The 16,529-nt window shown below is 31.3% G+C and overlaps 1 protein-coding gene across 1 annotated transcript in view; it reads right to left on the bottom strand.

Annotated features, from left to right (window-relative positions):
* Window positions 1–15,247, bottom strand: part of LOC143067280 (uncharacterized) — a 35,447-nt gene extending 20,200 nt beyond the window's left edge. Inside the window, exon 1 of the mRNA XM_076240408.1 lies at window positions 15,115–15,247. Within this exon, the coding sequence (XP_076096523.1) occupies window positions 15,115–15,178 (64 nt within the window). The 5' untranslated portion in view covers window positions 15,179–15,247. The remainder of the gene's footprint in view (window positions 1–15,114) is intronic.
* Between the last annotated feature and the right edge of the window lie 1,282 nt (window positions 15,248–16,529).

Below are 16,529 nucleotides of genomic sequence, written 5' to 3'. Positions count from 1 at the left end.
ATTAATTTTTGTTTGTATTTTGGTTTTTTGGTCTGAAATATTCCATTTTATTGATTTTCAGATTTTATAATTTTCTTCATAATTTTTCTACTGTGAATTCTCTCTATATATATTAGACCAGTATTAATAAAAAATATGCGTAAATAAAGTACAAAAACTTTCGAACAAAAATTGTACGATATTTTTTTTTAAATGCGCGTTTATGTATAGTATTTATTTAGTAATACTGGTCAAATTTTATTTTGGACTGTCTTGTTAATGTAATGGCAAGGAAGGTTATAAAAATATACAAAAAAAAAAAAAAAAAAAAAAACACGGTAGTAAAGAAAAAAAATAGCTCAGTTATAGTGTAAGCTGGCTGAATTCATAACAAAACATAAACTAGACGAATATATGGTTTTAGATTCTTCTCAAGACGGAGGATTAATTCAAATTTGCTGTTACAATCTCCCATGATATGTATCACCAATTTGTAAAGTGAATAATTTTACTTCATTCAAAAATAATAAGGCTTACGTTGGTCAATTTAACATTTTAAATCTTTTTCACACTGAACATGAAACAGCTGACATATGTGTGTAGGGGAATTTAATACGAATTTCATTTTACAAGTATAATATACATTGTATCAAGAGTCATTTAGGTACATGTTTTGTAATTTGTCTAAAAATTGTAAAATCTCAAATTGCCAAATTTTAGTACATAGATTTTTCTTAATAAAACTTGCATTTCCGTTTTAATGATGTTAAATTATTGTATTGTCACCGACATCGTTTTTATGGTTCTAACCAACCCGTAATCTAATATGTAGTAGGAAACTTCAAATATTTACATCTTACTGCCTACAAAGCGGTAAAGTTGCTTTTTTTCCGACGTTTTGTAATATTTTAACACCTAGACTATTACTTTGAATGAAGTGTAACGTTGGAGATTTTATGATTTTAAAACAACTTTAAAAACTTTTTATCTGCTTTATTTTTTGCCTTCTACACAAATATTCACATGTTTTGAAAGAATTCAATCAGTAATATTTAAGAAAATATATAAGTTAACGCATTATTTTTTCTACTTTTAAATTGTACTTGTACTTCAACGAACCAATACAAAGATGTATGCAAAATTTAAACAAAATTTTTGATATTAAAAAAAGAAAATTTGCAATGATGAGCCCATTTACTATTATCTGATCTTAAGCTATTTTTTTTTCTCACAAATCTTACATTAAGAAATCATGCGGAGTAATCTAAGATACATGCTTTTATGAGTTTTTGTTTTTGTTTTGACCTAGTTTTTAGGAAGTTTGAGTACACTCAGCTCTGTACTGTTTTGATAGAGTCTGTATGTGCTTTGTGTCGATCTGATGATTTCAACCTATTTAACTGGCTTTTATACTTCTTTTATTCTATACTGTTCCATCACTGTCCCGTGTAAGGTGAAGTGTTTGGCACCAGCAAACATGTTAACCCCGCCACATTCTGGTATTTATTATTCCTTTTGAAAGATACAGTATTGTACATTTTGTACGTCTGCTTTGTAGTAACATGTCATTAAAGTTACTGCAAATAAAGGCAATAGTAGTATACAGCTGTTCAAAACTCGTAAATCGATAGACAAAAACAAAATCGGGGTAACAAACTAAAACTGAGGGAAACGCATTAAATATAAGAGGAGTACAACGAAACAACATTAAAATGTAACACACACTGAAACGGACTAAGTGTTAGACAAAATCCGATGAGAATAAAAAAAAGAAAAAAAAAAAGAAAGAGAATAACAAATATAACATCAAAACCAAAAACATGAATTTGGGATAGAAAAGTACCGTGGCACGTCTTATAATAATGTGAATTCACACTCAAATATAAGAGAAAACAAACGACACAACGGAAACACAACGTTAAAATGTAACACACACATAAACGAACTATAATATAACAATGGCCATATTCCCGACTTGGTACAGGACATTTTTTAAAGAAAGAAATGGTGGGTTGAACCTGTTTTTTAGGCATGCCAAACCTCCCGCTTTAATGACAATGTTAAATATAACATTAAAATGACAACATAACATTACAGGACTACAACAAATAAATAGGAGAACATATTAGACAAAGTAACACATGAATAATAGATAACAAAAGGCACCAGGTTTAAAATTCAATACGCCAGAAGCGCGCCTCGTCCACACAAGACTCACCAGTGACGCCCAGATATAAAAGTTCGAAAGTCAAAACAAGCACAAAGTTGTACAGCACTGAAGATCAAAAGTTCAAGAAGGTTGTGCCAAATACGCTTAGAGTTTTCTGTTTGGGATAAGAACATCCTTATGATTTAGAACAATTTATGCTATTGCAAACAGTAAATTTTATCAAATGAATATAAAAGATATACATGATAAAACTGAAGTATTAACTGATTACAGAAAACAAAACCCGGATACATTACACAAACCAACCCAAAAATGACACACACCCGACTTAGTCAAGACCTCAACGCAAAAAGTGAAAAAAAGTGACGTCACATACGAAGTGGTGAAAAGGTACACAAAATGACGTCACATTTGAAATTCTAAAACAGCACTCAAAAAATGACGTCACATTTTGAATGACTAAAACTATTTCTCAAAAATAAGATAGAATTAGGATTGATTTAAGATTATATTTGAATTAAATACTGATATTACATTTAATAACAATGAACATTGCAATACTTATTAATAGCAAACTGAGGCAGCAATGAACTATATTATATATAGCTATGTCCGGTTTGTTTTGAATCTAACTGCAAACGTAAAACATCGTACAAATTACGTTGAACCAAATCAAATCTAATAAATGAAGGCGGTGATTAATTTTCTTTACCATAACACATGAAGCGCATTTTCCCTTATGTATGGTTCTTTATTCATTAAAAGACTATATTGGCATACACTAAATATAATATGCTAAAGACCTATTTATTGCAGTTATAGTGATATCACGGTGCGCTAGAATAAATTAAAGAACAAAATGAATGATGTTAAAGGTATCATAACAGGTGTCTTTGGCTGAATAAGGTACGGTAAGCTTTAATGAACCAAACCAATCAATAGTGTCTCCAACGTATTTTTATGGGGTGGATTTCTACAGTATGTGTGAAAACGTAAAATCACCAAACTACTAAACTCTGAGGAAAATTCAAAACAGAATGTCCGTAATCAAATGGGAAAATAAACAAGAATGTGTCCATAGTACTCGCACTATCATTTTCTGTGTTTAGAGGACCGTGAAATTGGAATAGAAACTCTAATTTGGCATTTAAATTAGAAAGATCATATCAGAGGGAACATGTATACTAAGTTTGAAGTTGATTGGACTTCAACTTCATCGAAAACTACATTGACCAAAAACCTTAACCTGAAATTTGCACTATCATTTTCTATGTTCAGTGAACCGTGAAATTGGGGTCAAACACTAATTTGGCATTAAAATGAGAAAGATCTTATCATAGGGCACATGTGTACGGAGTGTCAAGTTGATTGGACTTCAACTTCATCAAAGCTACCTTGACCAAAAACTTTAACCTGAAGTGGGACGAACGGACGGAAGGACAGACGGAAGGACAGACGGAAGGACAGACGGAAGGACGAACGGAAGGACGAACGGACGCACAGACCAGGAAACATAATGCCCCTCTACTATCGTAGGTGGGGCATAAAAAAACTCAAACTCATCAAACGAATGGATATTAATTGTCATATTCCTGACTTGGTGCAGGTATTTCCTTATGCAGAAAATGGTTGATCAAACCTGGTTTTAAAGCTCCCTAAAAGGTAAAATCACAAAAATACTGATTTTAAAAAGTTCGAGGAAAATTCAAAACGAAAAGAACCTAATCAGTCGTGCTAAATTTCATTTTATTCAGTGTAATCCTATTATTACAAACCGGTGTATTACACGATGCCAATACTTAATTAAGGTACTCAGAGAACCTTTTTGTTTTGCTTAATGAAAATTAAGCTGAATAAGATAATTTAAGACAGCAGATTCTGTTTTAATTGTTTATCACCAAGACTTGAATAAAGTGTGGGCCATTGATAGTATTTATCTAGCAGTCTGTTTTAAAAAATATCTTCTTCGTATTGGTAAATAATAAATAAATATATATATATATCTATTATGGTTATTACAATGGGCATGATGAATATTTTTTAAATTCTAATTCATTTTCAGGTTAAACTATATTATTATACCTTACATATATTTTAAACCATTCTATTGGGTGAAACGTTATCACATGACATGGAATAATTCAGTTGTTTTTCATTCAATTGCAAAGAAGGACGAATAACCCTAAAAATGTAACCCTATTATTCACCGGTGAATAACCTTTTGAGTTTGTTTATTTGTACTTCAGTTACCTCCCGTGAAAATGACGTCACAGACGTAAATAAACAAAATGGCATCGTTCACGTTACACTGGAAGCCCATCGAGAGACGAAGGAATAAGGCATTGGACATCAATAGAGCTGAGAGTGCCAGCAGCCGATGATATCTCTTACTATAAACGGTCCTTTTCAGTGCCATCAATATTTGACAAAAAGATTCTACTTTTGTTGTAAATTCGAGAAATTCGAACACAAATGTATTTTCAAATATCAGTCACTGTCTGTGTGTTAAGTTAAAGATATAGACTATAGTAAGTGTTCGAAATGCCCTTCCACTATTAGTTCGGTATAATAAAAAAATTGTGGCCCGTTGAAAAGGCGAATATCCAAAATTGTCAACCCTTAAAAGTTATTTCACTTCGGGCTGCGCCCTTAATGAAATAACCTTCTCGTGTTGACAATTTTGGATATGCACCTTTTCAACGGGCCATAATTGTATAATATTAATTCTTCAAATGTCTCAAAGGAACAAATGTACCTGAAGTAATTTCTTCTTTTAATGGAATCACAGCGGGGAGAAGACAAATTATAAAGAAACAAACTTTCCACTTTATGGGTAATTTGATTCAATGAATGAACGTGACAAGAAAATAAATGTCAAATGGCCATCTCTGAGATAACTTTTAGTCCAAGAGTAAACGAAATAAATTATGTAACGAATATGGCTGAATTGTATTTTTTTTTATCATAAACATCAATTTTTCAGATGTATAGATACTCAGTTTTTTAGGTAGTGTTTAGGTTTGTAAAACACGATAAAGATGCTATCAGGGATAACAATGGATGGGTTATAACAATGATTTTCGAAATACTATATAAAAAAAAATAACAATAATAACGATAATTCTAATATCATATCCAACAAGTAATTACAGACAAAGATTTTCTATTTCTGTTATAAATTATGTTTCACGCATAATATATGTAACAATATCACTTTTTTTGTTTGTTTGTAAATTAAATTCGATTTTTTAAAACTATTTCTTCTCTGAAACCACATTTTTCATTCGACTGTGAACAATTTGTGCGATAATATTAGAGATTTTGTTGACTATCATTCTGTCCACCTTTGTCGTAATTGAAAGATTTCCAACATTTTGTTTTGTTTTTGGAATCATGTGAAAGCGTATAAGTAACTCACACATTATAAACATAGTTACATAATAAGATATCTTAGAATAGTTAAATGTGAGTCATCAATTCTTTCACAAGGGATATCTTCATTACGATACTTTTGAAGACCAGGCTCTTTTTGCCTAAAATGTTCAAGGGTTGATATTCAATAGAAGGGCTTTGCATGAATATCGGATAAAATTTTTCTGGTAGAATTTCCATTGAACCCATAAGACCTCTGATCGGGCCAATCTTCACTAATTTTCTGTCAATGTTTGAGATCATACAAAAAGTATAATAAACGAATTTGATTTGTAAATGTACTAATTATTTTTTTTAGAACGTCATATGTTAAAGAATGCCTGAGTATTACGATTGTTATCGTTTCATATATAATCAAATCATCCTACACTATATAATGATGAATTTCGCCGACATCATAATTAGTGAACAGTTAGGCAATGATATGTTAAGGGTTACTACAATGATTTTCATCGGAAAAAAATCGAATCATGGTGCAGAGGAGAAAAAAAACCAATGTGATACATTCATGTGGTCGCATAGAGGTTTATCTAGTAGTTTTTCATGAGGAAATATGAGAATGCAGTATTTATGGATGTTAGATTTTTGTATACACTAACAATAATTTGAAATTAAGTGCAACAGGATAATGTTTCAGATACAGAGTTCGGTATTTTTGTTATTTTACTATTTACGTCAGTGAAAAGGCTAAAGTTTAGTTTTGTAATTGATATCAATATGGTCAATGTGTAAATTTGAATATGATTTGACAATTCTTATTAGAGCGGGTATGAAACGTATACTCGATATAACATTCAACCAACGACCTAATCGCTACAGATGTGCATAAGTCCATTCGAGACTAGCATAACAGCAAGCGTGAAATTCCGTTTTGACGACCGTCTTTGTGTGTTATGTAGCGATAACTGTAATTCCTTTAAGTATTGCTCTTTTCATTAAACTGGTCTCTATACAAATGATTGATTAATTAACCTTTATTATCAATGTTCGTTCACGTATTAACATTACTGTTAGGCACTTAAAGGGGCACTGGCTACGCGATATATAAAAAATCTTAAGTAAGATTTTTTTTGTTCAATCAATAATGAAAATGAAATAGTGAAATAATAATTCGCTTTTAGCAGCGAAAATGGTTCAATTTCGTCAAATTAAGCGATGAAACATTGATAATTACTTTTGCACTTGCAAGTGAATTAGTCGACCTCATTAATTCCGTATTCATGTGAACTTCAATTTAACCCCTAGCTAGAGATTGACAACGCATGCATTATACGTGTACAGGTTATTTAAAGAAAAAGAATGTCAACGATGAAAGTGAAACTATACGGTAAATCATTTGATTACTGATTCGATCTATATAGAATCATTCTTATACGATTAAAAACAATGAGACACATACATTTTTAATCTATAAGATAAAATCAAACAGACCTATAAAAATCCAATTGCACGTGTTGGTTTAATCTATTCGTATCGTTATTTATGTTTACATCGCTTATATGGTAATCTGAGGTCAAACCAATAGTTAATTAGATGGCGTCTGGACTAACATACACACGAAACGAACCTACATATTATCTACGCCATGCTCTGTATACTGGTTATTTTAGACTTTTGGTAGTTTGGATAAATGTTTTACATTGTTATAAATCAAATATGAGAATTTGAGTCAAATCGGTGACCATGAATTTGACAGCTAGTGCCCCTTTAAATTATGATTTCAAATCAATTAAAAATAAAAAGTTATACTTTAGTTTATTAAAACGCAAACTGCATAAGTTCTTTACAATACTTGAATTGTTCTCAGAAGACTTGTACGGTATGAACATAATTTGGTTATACATAATTAATTTCAATTTATAAAAACTTTGTTACATTTAAAATAATCGTAATACTATGATGCTTTCTGGAAATTTCATATCTTGTTCAAATTCAGGTGACATCCGTTTATTAATAATACAAATCAAATCAAGGCAACAAGAACAAACTGGTGGAAAGAACCTAAGTAGGATGAGACTCTCCGACTATGCATATACCATACACCGAACCTAAGTAGGATGAGACTCTCTTGCTATGCATATATCATACATCGAACCTAAGTAGGATGAGACTCTCCTGATATGCATATATCATACACCGAACCTAAGTAGGATGAGACTCTCCTGCTATGCATATAGCATACACCCTGCAAATTCACACTCAGTACAAATGTTACAATCTGGAAAAACACAAAACCGGTAAAATTACAAATCATTTTGATTGTTTGAAAATCCAGCTTTTTGGTATGATAGTACTTTATCAAAAATAAATTGCCAATGAGCGCATACCGCACAGTCAGTTATAACAGGCAAAAAATGACAAATGCAAAACAATTTGATTGAAAAAACTAACGGTCTAATTTATATATAAAATAATGAACGAAACATTAATATGATTCTCAACAAAAAAAAAACAACTAATGTATTATTAATTGTTGTTTATGATCTTAATTAAGTGTAATACAGTTCTTTTTTTTCACTTTGTAAATAAATACTTTTACTGTAGAGTCATGTTTTTGTATTATATCTTTGCCGTGGCTCGGTAATTTTACATTCCGTCAATGTGTAGTTGTGTTATGCTTTAAATATAAAAAAAAAAAAAGAAGATGTGGTATGATTGCCAATGAGACAACTCTCCACAAGAGACCAAAATGACACAGAAATTAACAACTATAGGTCACGGTACGATCTTCAACCATGAGCAAAGCCCATACTGCATAGTCAGCTATAAAAGGCCCTTAAATGACAATGTAAAACAATTCAAACGAGAAAACTAACGGCCTTATTTATATAAAAAAATTAACGAATAACAAATATGTAAACATTAAAAAACGACAACCACTGAATTACAGGCTACTGACTTGGGACAGGCACATACATAATGTGGCAGGGTAATGACTTGTTTTCGACATTTTTTTTTTCATTGTTGACATATTTATTTGTTTTTAAAGTGATTAAGATTTTAATACAATGTTGACTGTCATACCCTACCCTATGTTGCTTTATTTTGCCTTTTTGTCTTTTTTGTTTTAGATTTTAGCGTCACTGATGAGTCTTTTGTAGACAAAACGCGCGAGTGGCGTAAATACAAAATTTCAATCCTGGTATCTATGGTGAGTTTATTGGCAATTTTACTTGTTATGTCTGTTTGTTTTTTTAACATATCAATTTCAATATAATGGAATTTTATGCGACTCGCATACAGGAATCTGGTTTATCTAGCTATAAAACCAGATTCAATCCACAATTTTCCACATAAAGAAATGCCTATTCCAAGTAGGCATATGATTTTTTTCCACATTCGTTTGATGTTTTGAGCTTTTGATTTTGTCATTTGATAAGGAACTTTTCGTTTTGAATTTTGTTTGGAGTTCGGCATTTTTGTTAATTTACTTTTTACAGGCTTCAGAATGTGGCAGGGAAATGACTTGTTATGAGCACAATAACTATAAGTAATGAACTGTTTGGTTTGAAAGAACAGATACTTAATATATAAAAATGAATTACTTTAACTTCATTTTTTATATAGCTAAGATGAAGAAAACGGACATGGATTCTTAATGTAACTTACTGTTTGATGTGCAGTAAATCTTTTGCAAAAAATATATGTCTTTATTATGACGTTTGTTTTATTTTTCGACACACATACTCATAAATCTTGAAATGACCTAAATGTACTGAACAACAATCCGTTATGCATAAGGGAACACAAAAAATATACAACATATTTATTTCATAGGTGCCTCTTATTTTTAGTCTTTTATAAAGATTCCTATTCGAATTGTTTTGCACTAATTTGTTTGGGGTCTTTAATAGCTTGCTGTTCGTTAGGAGCAAACGAGCCGTGTTGAAAACCGTACCTTGACCTTTAACTGTTTACTTTTTGTAATACATAATGACTTTAATGGAGGGATGTCTCATTTGCACTCATATCACATTTTTCTATTCATATTGTTAGATTGAAACTTGATTTCTTGAATCATTAACTAACAAATGATTCTATTTAAATGATATAAGGCATATACCAACGACACAGCAACCGAGCAAAACAAATAGCCAGGTAACTATACAATGTGTGAAGCTGTACATCGCACCGATTCAAACAATATGAAATAATTGATAACAAGAATTTTAAACTGGTGAGGAAATATTGTTACTTTTCCCCAATAAAACGTTTTTCCACTGTTTCACACCAATTGTCGGAAATACTTAAACTTTGACATTTGTTTGATTAAAACAACGAAAGCCACTTGACAAAAACAAACCTCCGATATCACGAGATAGTACCTACAGACGGAAATATTAAATAAATGACAAAATAGATTGATTTTAACAAAGAATAAACCAAAGCTGTATGGATAAATGAATTAATGAAGAGCTGATTAGTGCTGTAACATTCATATATATATATCCTCCTACGATAGGGAGCTTATAATTGATGTATAGTTTAAGTATACTGCAATAACGTAAAAAAAATCATACAGATTACTGGCAACGTAATTCACCGTGATCAAAAACGCATTTCAGCGTCCAATCATCTCACCTCAGAATGACCATCGCAGTTCGGGGTTCTATTATGGTTCTATAATGCGCTACTAGTAATAAAATATATGTAATAATATAAATTAAGGACTTTCACTCAGTCAATACGTTATACATAGACCTGAAAATAATATTGGCAACTGTTATATGATATTTTTTAATTAAAATTTCATAGTATAAAAAACAGATACGATAGAAATAGACATGTAATTCATGTCTGTATTAAAATAAAACAATGATTTAAATTTAACACAAGATTTAGTATTTATTAGTACAAATATATCCTGTTACTGAAGCACTTTTTATTTTACATTATACACATGCTTTTAATAGTAAGATATGATCAGTGCTACTTCACTATATTACGAAGTGTAAAATGATTTATGTGAAAAAAAAGTCCTTGTGTTATAATCGTAGCGGGGTCGTTGTAGAAGCGTAATAAGAACGCAGTAGCATCGTGAAAACCAACGAAAATTTACATTTTCATGCCGCTCATACTGCGACCTCACCACGATCCGAATTTATTTTAGATCGCGGTGAGCGTGGTGCGATCGTGGTATATTGGGACTTGGGATTAATCTAATAATATGTCTATTAATTTTAATTTCATTGTACATTGACGTCATTTAACTTGATTAAAATCCTTACTGTTCTTATAAAACAATTCTCTTTAAAATACATATGAAGTGAATGTTTCATAAAAAACATTTTTTTAGTATGAATGCGTATACATAAAAAATAGACAAGTGAGCTGCTACATGTTCCTTGACATTAATAATCAAAATACAACTAGGTTCTTAGATGTTATTAAATTAATTAAAATAAAATTTTTGGGGGAAGGATTTTTGTTAACAGTTTTGGCCACCATTGCTTGTTCCAATTGTTCTGTCATTTTTTGTACCATCTTCAGTTGACTCATTGTTTCAAGAGCGCACTTCCTGGTGGGCAAAACGTTCTTCATCATCGCGTCTCGGTCCTGCTCTATTATGGCGGCTCATTCGTACAAGGCAGGCGACAATTGACATAAAGATAGATACACCACCAACTACAGTGACTATGGTGTGCCATGTATTCCTGTAATATATTTCAAAATTGAATAGTAAAAACACAAATATAAAATTGATGTGTATTCAGAAAAATCACTATAACCAGGTTTAACCATCATTTTCTAAATAAGAAAATGCCTGTTCACAGTCCTGAATTTGACAGTTGGTATTTATTCATTTGATTTGTTTGAGCTTTAATTTGATTACTGACTTTCCTTTTTGAATTTTCCACGGTGTTCCATGTTTTTGTTAAATTACCTTTTTACTGTATGCTTAGAGTAAACAGAGGTTTACCTATAACAGAATGATAAAAGCTATAAGCATTGTGTTTGATGTGTACGCTTCTTGTAATTATCTGAGACTGACCATTTGATTAACACAGATTGTTCATCTTTTATAAACCAACCAGAAGTGTCACTAGTTCTGAAAAATAAATTATATAGTTTTAAATATAAATATATAGAAGTAATACAGTGTTAGGGCGAATAGATAAAAACGGTCATACCCAATGCTTGAAAGAATAATTCAATTAAATGTTTGAACGGAAAAATAGCATTTGGAGTTGTATAGTAAAAAATATTATTTTCATCTTTTGGGCCCATTTATTTTGCAATCACAAACAATACACATACATCGGACTAAAGATAATCACGCGTTTGTTCTATTAATCAAACTTGAAACATCCATTCATTTAATATGTGTAAATCCTAGGTGTTATGAAAAAGCTGACGGTTGTTGTTTTCACGTGAACGTTTCCTTATTCAATTTAATCGTATAATAAAGCAAACAAAAAAAAAAACAACACAAAAAAAACAATCAAACAAACAAACAAAAATAAACAAAAATAAACAAAAAAAAAAAAAAAACAAAAAACAAAAATCGAAAAACTAAAAACTTAACTTTTGTAAAATTTAAGTGTGACAAGCCTCCTGTTAAAAAAAATGAAATATAATTAGAAATATTTAAAAGCGAGGTTTTGAAATACATTTTAACCAGAAATATTATATTTTGTCTAGATGATGTAGTTGAGTAGTAAACAATAAAAAACAAAACCCACACGCAATCGATTTTGAACACCCTGCTTATACAATGAATCTGTTTGATACCAAGATATAATCGCAGGAATACTGTTAAAAAGTCGTACTTAATATATAGTCCATCATATACTGTCTTCAATGTAATGACAAAGGTACATCATAACATTGGAAAACAAACCAGTTTTAATTTTTGTACCTGTCATTCTCTTGAACTCTTAAATGTAGTAAAATCTACATTTGGACACAATAAAGAACATTGACGTATGAACTATCTGAAACTTTATAAATATCTCTTAGAAAACGTTTTGGAGAGGAGTATGTCTGAATGCTACCAAAATTATCAAAGCTGTGAGATGTTAATCATCTTTATGTCAATTCTATATTACAATTGTCTATCTTTCTGTTGATACCACGTTTTGAAATTACAAGTGAAAAAGGAGCCCAAAGTGCATATACTGTATTTGACTTACTTTTCACACATATTTGAGTCCTGTTCGTCAGTAAGACAATCCCATATACCATTTACTTTACAACATGTTCCTATATCACACACGTATTCAGCAGCATAATCTCCGCCGCATATTTAACTACAAGTGAATCATTATAAAATATAACCCAATGCTGTCAAATATTTAAATTAACTTTTACGGAGTGGCTATTTGTCCGGGTAGACGAATTGTATATATGTAAACTGTGAATAAAACTGTACATCTGTAAAGCTGTATATAAACGGTACATATGTAAAACTGTATATAAATTGCGGATATATATCGAATCACACAAGATGCAGTGGTAGAATATATATGGGTAGCTTATACATAGATTAAAAATGTGCAGTTAATCCGCAATTTTACAGACTTGCAGTTTATAAACAGCTTTAAAAATGTACAGTTTATATACAGTTTTACAGATGGACATGTACAGTTTATATACAGTTTTACAGATGTACAGTTTATGTACAGCTTTACAGCGTTACAGATGTACATTTGATATGCATCTTTAAAGACTCACAAATAATTGAAATGACAAGGACAAGAATTGATCGGAGAACTATTATTTCACAAAACAATTGACTCGCTATATCTGTATAAATGGTGGTAAAGATAATCAAAACAGGGATTCGGGGGAAAAAATACCCAGTGTCACCCCAACCCTCTAATGTTAATAAAATAAAATTTCACCTTCATTATTTTAATAAAAATTACAGTGTTGTTTACTTGTGGAAATGGAAAAGGGGGAATAGAAAACTCTCCCACCTCTCGATCAAAATATAAATAGGTTGATGTTTAAAAGGGGACTATAATGCTGTTTGACAGCTTCAGACATAATCCGTACGTTACCTTAAAATGCATGATTCAAACACGTCCCAAGTTTGTTTTAAAAGTAATTTCTTCCCTTTATTTACGATGTAAAGCCATAAATATAGAAATACAAATATGACATGTATATGATTTTAAAAAAATGTATACGTTGTCCATATTGGACTATATTTGACGAACACAACAATTATAATTGCCAGTTACAAGATTGGCGCCGAACAATTTAAGATTGCAGAACATTGCTTATTAAATTTATGTCCATATATATAATTTGCAACCCTCTGGTGACGCTGAAAATTCTATTTCACGCACACGCAAATAGTGACATTCGCATTGTATTGGCCGGACAAATGAACAATATCTTTATGCAGATAACCTGTTAATTGACTTATCGGGCTGTATTTGTGTCTTTTGGAAGTGTTTTGTTGTTTCACCAGCAAACCGGAATATCACTTGATAAGTTCGGATCAAACCAATCAACGTCGGTTCAAACATTATGTCGGGGTCAAAGTTATTTTAAAGTAAACATATTTGACGTCACAAAGACGTGATATGCAATTCAATTCGCCTTTTCAGAATTTAAAGGACTATGGATAATCTCACTGTTGGTACACCAAAATGAAAATAACATTACGTTATTGGTTGAATTTCCATTGTTTGCAACAATTTAAACCAACCACAACGTTTTGGTGTAAGCTTTTGAAAATATTACCTAGAGTGCATTAGATTCTGATACGGCGTATTAAGAGCTGAGCAGAGCGATATAGACAGTAGGACAACCGATAAAACAGAACCTGTCACGACATAGTCATGATTGTAGTCCGACTAGACAAAAAAGTCTCCCCGAATGTTACGGGACGCACCTAACTGTCGGGCTGCGTGGCCGACCTCTCCGGACCATTCCCGATCTGTAGGAATCTGTTACAAACGTATGCGACTACGTTCATATAATGATAGAACATTCGAAATCATTGAGGGTAGAAATTCGACTTTTACACTTTTCATGTCTTATCGCTGTCTGATTTCAAAAGGGAGTCATAATCGTCACTCTGTGAACGCCACATTGCACAAAACTGACATCACAATTGAAAAAGAGAAACTCCGATGACTTGTTATATTTACTTTATGATTTATATGAACACTGGCAGATGGTGTATTAAAGCAAATGAAACAACTATTCATTTACACCTAAAATTACACTTGAACATGTGATCCTGATGCCTTCAACATATACCAAATCTCAAACCGTTTTAATCCTCATGATGTAATTTGTTTTGGGGAAATGTCGACAAAGCTTAAATTGACATAAGATATTGTATTTAATTCTAAAAGTTTTACTGTGAGGTGGTTTATGAATTTTTTAATGGCTTAAATTTTTTTTATAGAAATGTCTAGGATCATATAATCAAATTTGGCCCACCATCACAAATATAGTTTAAAATGCAGCATTTAAGATAATACAAGATATTTAGATTGATATTTTGAATTGTAAAAAATAACTCAGGTTATAAAAATCACAATTTAAAAGCGTAATATTGTTTATTTACATACCATTTATATGCTGAAAAATCAAGGCCACAAATAAAATAATAAAAACAAATCTCAGAGTCGTCATATTCAGCTTATATAAATTAAACGTATGTAAATATGTTCCTGGACAGGCAAACTAAACTGGGATTTTATAGATAAGTTACGGAAGTATTGAACACATCATTGCATACACCAATCATCATAGAAAAGTTAAGTGTTATATGATATGTACCTGTTAAATGGTCTATTTTGGTAACATAGTGGAGGTGTCTAGGTGTCTCTCTTTTTTTTTTTTTACACAAAATGATTGCAATGCTCTTCATTTATGTATTTAATCACCTGCCATGTTGATAATTCTATTCAAGGTTTTTTTTACAAATCTATTTCCGAGACATTTACTAGCTAAAATATTTGGAGCTTCTATCTAATGTTGTGTCTGACATTGGCTTAGTCTTTGTTCAACATGTCACGCATAAGGAAGTTATTTGAAGTAATGCAGTGTTTGTTATATTATGATTTGAGGTCATGTTTATGCTCTCATTCAACAATCTTGCCTTGCAATTCACACTGTTTGATGTATTGTATACCCTAAGTTTTCTGTTTTTTTCTGATGTGGACTTTTACTTTCTCAAGAATTTTATTCAAAGAAGAGGGTAAAAGTTGTATGAAGTCACAGTACTACATCTACACTCTGTTGCATGTGCCAGTGGCGCGATATACATGTATGTTCGTATAATGTGATTTAGCACTAACTAGTATCTGTTGTGATTTTTTTGACGTATTATAATAAAACAACACATTAAATAAGTATAAATTACTTTATATTTTCAAAAAATCATACCCCCTGAAAAAAGGAAAGTGAAAGGGGGTCAATGCCACATGTGCTCTTAGCTATTTCAAATGTTGATCCAACATCAAGCCAACTGTACAGTTACAAAGGATAGATAATTCTTTGAAAAACTAAAAAAATGTCTAGCACAGTCAGGGTAAAAGAAATGGAATATTTCTTTTGAACTGACATGGAATATCGCACTTTTTTTTTCTCAATCGATTAATGAATTTCGAACAGCGATATACTATTGACGTATTGTTGCCATCAGCGTCGTAGCTATTGCATGACCTAGACAAAGTTTTATAACATTTATATCAAAGAAAAAAGATATTTTTACCAACTCTTTACGTGGTTATTTGAAGACAACAAACACTGCTGGTGGAATTAAAACAGGTTTGAACAAGCCATATTCTTTATTCACATAGGAAACTCCTGAGTTTGTACTTCCGTTTTTGTATTGTTTCCTGTTTACTCATCAAAATGGTCTACTTAACACCCACTTACATTGTCAACTTTTCAATTTGGAATATAACTTTCAAACATGTAACATATTATCGTTCTGAGTATGCGCGCACCGTTGGCTGATAGACGTCAGTCATCAATT

Source organism: Mytilus galloprovincialis, chromosome 3, assembly GCF_965363235.1.
Source record: "Mytilus galloprovincialis chromosome 3, xbMytGall1.hap1.1, whole genome shotgun sequence".
NCBI lineage: Eukaryota > Metazoa > Mollusca > Bivalvia > Mytilida > Mytilidae > Mytilus > Mytilus galloprovincialis.
Note: the sequence above shows the minus strand (reverse complement) of the source record. Positions and strands in the feature narration are given on the sequence as shown.